Here is a 1,502-nt window from a genome sequence, read left to right on the forward strand (position 1 = left end):
GCACAAAAAGTATTCTCGTAGCTTCGTAATATTATGGTTGAACCCCTGATGTCACATGGATTATTTTACCGATCGCCTTGCTATGTTTCTGAACTTGGGAACATTTCAGTTGTGTTGCTGTCTATGGGAGGGTCAGACAGCTCTCAGATTCCATCAAAGATATCTTAATTTGTGTTCCGAAGATGAACGAAGGTCTTACGGGTTTGAAACGACATGAGGGTGAGTAATTAATGACAGAATTTTTGGGTGAACTAACCCTTTAAGTGCAGTGAACATCCATCTGTAATCTGTCCATTGTGTCGCCAGGTTCACCAGTGCTGTGGTTTACCAGGGTCTCATTATGAGGCTGGGAATCCTCGGAGGAAACGTGTATGTGGACTTCCTCATATCTGGAATCGTGGAATTGCCAGCAGCTTTCCTCATTCTCCTCACTATTGAGCGGATTGGACGCCGGCTTCCTTTTGCAGCTGCGAATATCGTGGCAGGAGCGGCCTGCTTAATCACAGCGTTCATCCCCGACAGTGGGTTACCATTTGGAGTTATAATTCAATTTGACTGAAAACAGGTGGTTATATGTACATTTACTTTAAATTTAGTATCTTCCACAGGTATGTTCTGGTTAAAAAGTGCTGTTGCTTGTGTTGGACGGCTGGGCATCACTATGGCTTTTGAAATGGTAGTGTTTGTGAATACTGAACTATATCCCACCATTATCAGGTAAGTTATAATGCAAAGAGACATCGTACTATATGTAAATGATTATTTTTGGACATGTTGGTCAGTAATACTATCTGATGTTTTTTGGCTCAGAAATCTGGGTGTTTCGGTCTGTTCCACACTGTGTGACATTGGCGGGATTGTAGCACCGTTCCTGCTCTACAGGCTTGCTGTCATCTGGCTAGAACTACCTCTCATTATTTTCGGTATAAATTTTGCGTACAGTCGAACTGAGTTGTTTGTGTTGTTAGGTAGTCCACCAAACATAAATAATCAACCTCAAGATGCAGGAAAATTACATTCTGGCAGCTGACTGGCACCAAACGAACAGTCTTAAGCACACATAAATAAATATATTTCAAAATTATTACAAAAATAAATACATTATATTTAATATATTAATATAAATGTATAAATTTTTATATATCTGAGATTTTTATGCTGAAAAGATTTTGCACAGGTAAAATACAAAATATTTTTTAAACGTGTATATATGTGTAGGTGTGTGTGTGTGTGTATATATATATATATATAATGCCGTGAAAAGGTTTTTTGACCCCTTCCTGTTTTTTTTATTTTTTTGCATATTTGTCACACTCAGAAAAGATTCAGATCATCAAACAAATTTTAATATTACACAAAGATAATGCAAGTAAATACAAAATGCAGTTTTTAAATGTTGATTTCATTTATTAAGGGAAAAAAGCTGTCCAAACCAACCTGGCCCTACGTGAAAAATGAATTGCCCCCGCCTGTTAAATCATGAAAGAACTGTGATTAACCAC

The 1,502-nt window shown here is 37.5% G+C and overlaps 1 protein-coding gene across 1 annotated transcript in view; it reads left to right on the top strand.

Annotated features, from left to right (window-relative positions):
• The window catches only part of LOC107727631 (solute carrier family 22 member 2-like), a 12,082-nt gene that overhangs the window by 8,728 nt on the left and 1,852 nt on the right, over positions 1–1,502 (top strand). The window contains exons 7-9 of the mRNA XM_016537565.1: positions 307–521; positions 609–717; positions 811–923. Coding sequence (XP_016393051.1) covers positions 307–521; positions 609–717; positions 811–923 — 437 coding nt within the window. The remainder of the gene's footprint in view (positions 1–306; positions 522–608; positions 718–810; positions 924–1,502) is intronic.

This window comes from Sinocyclocheilus rhinocerous, unplaced genomic scaffold, assembly GCF_001515625.1.
Source record: "Sinocyclocheilus rhinocerous isolate Xijiao unplaced genomic scaffold, SAMN03320098_v1.1 scaffold185, whole genome shotgun sequence".
NCBI lineage: Eukaryota > Metazoa > Chordata > Actinopteri > Cypriniformes > Cyprinidae > Sinocyclocheilus > Sinocyclocheilus rhinocerous.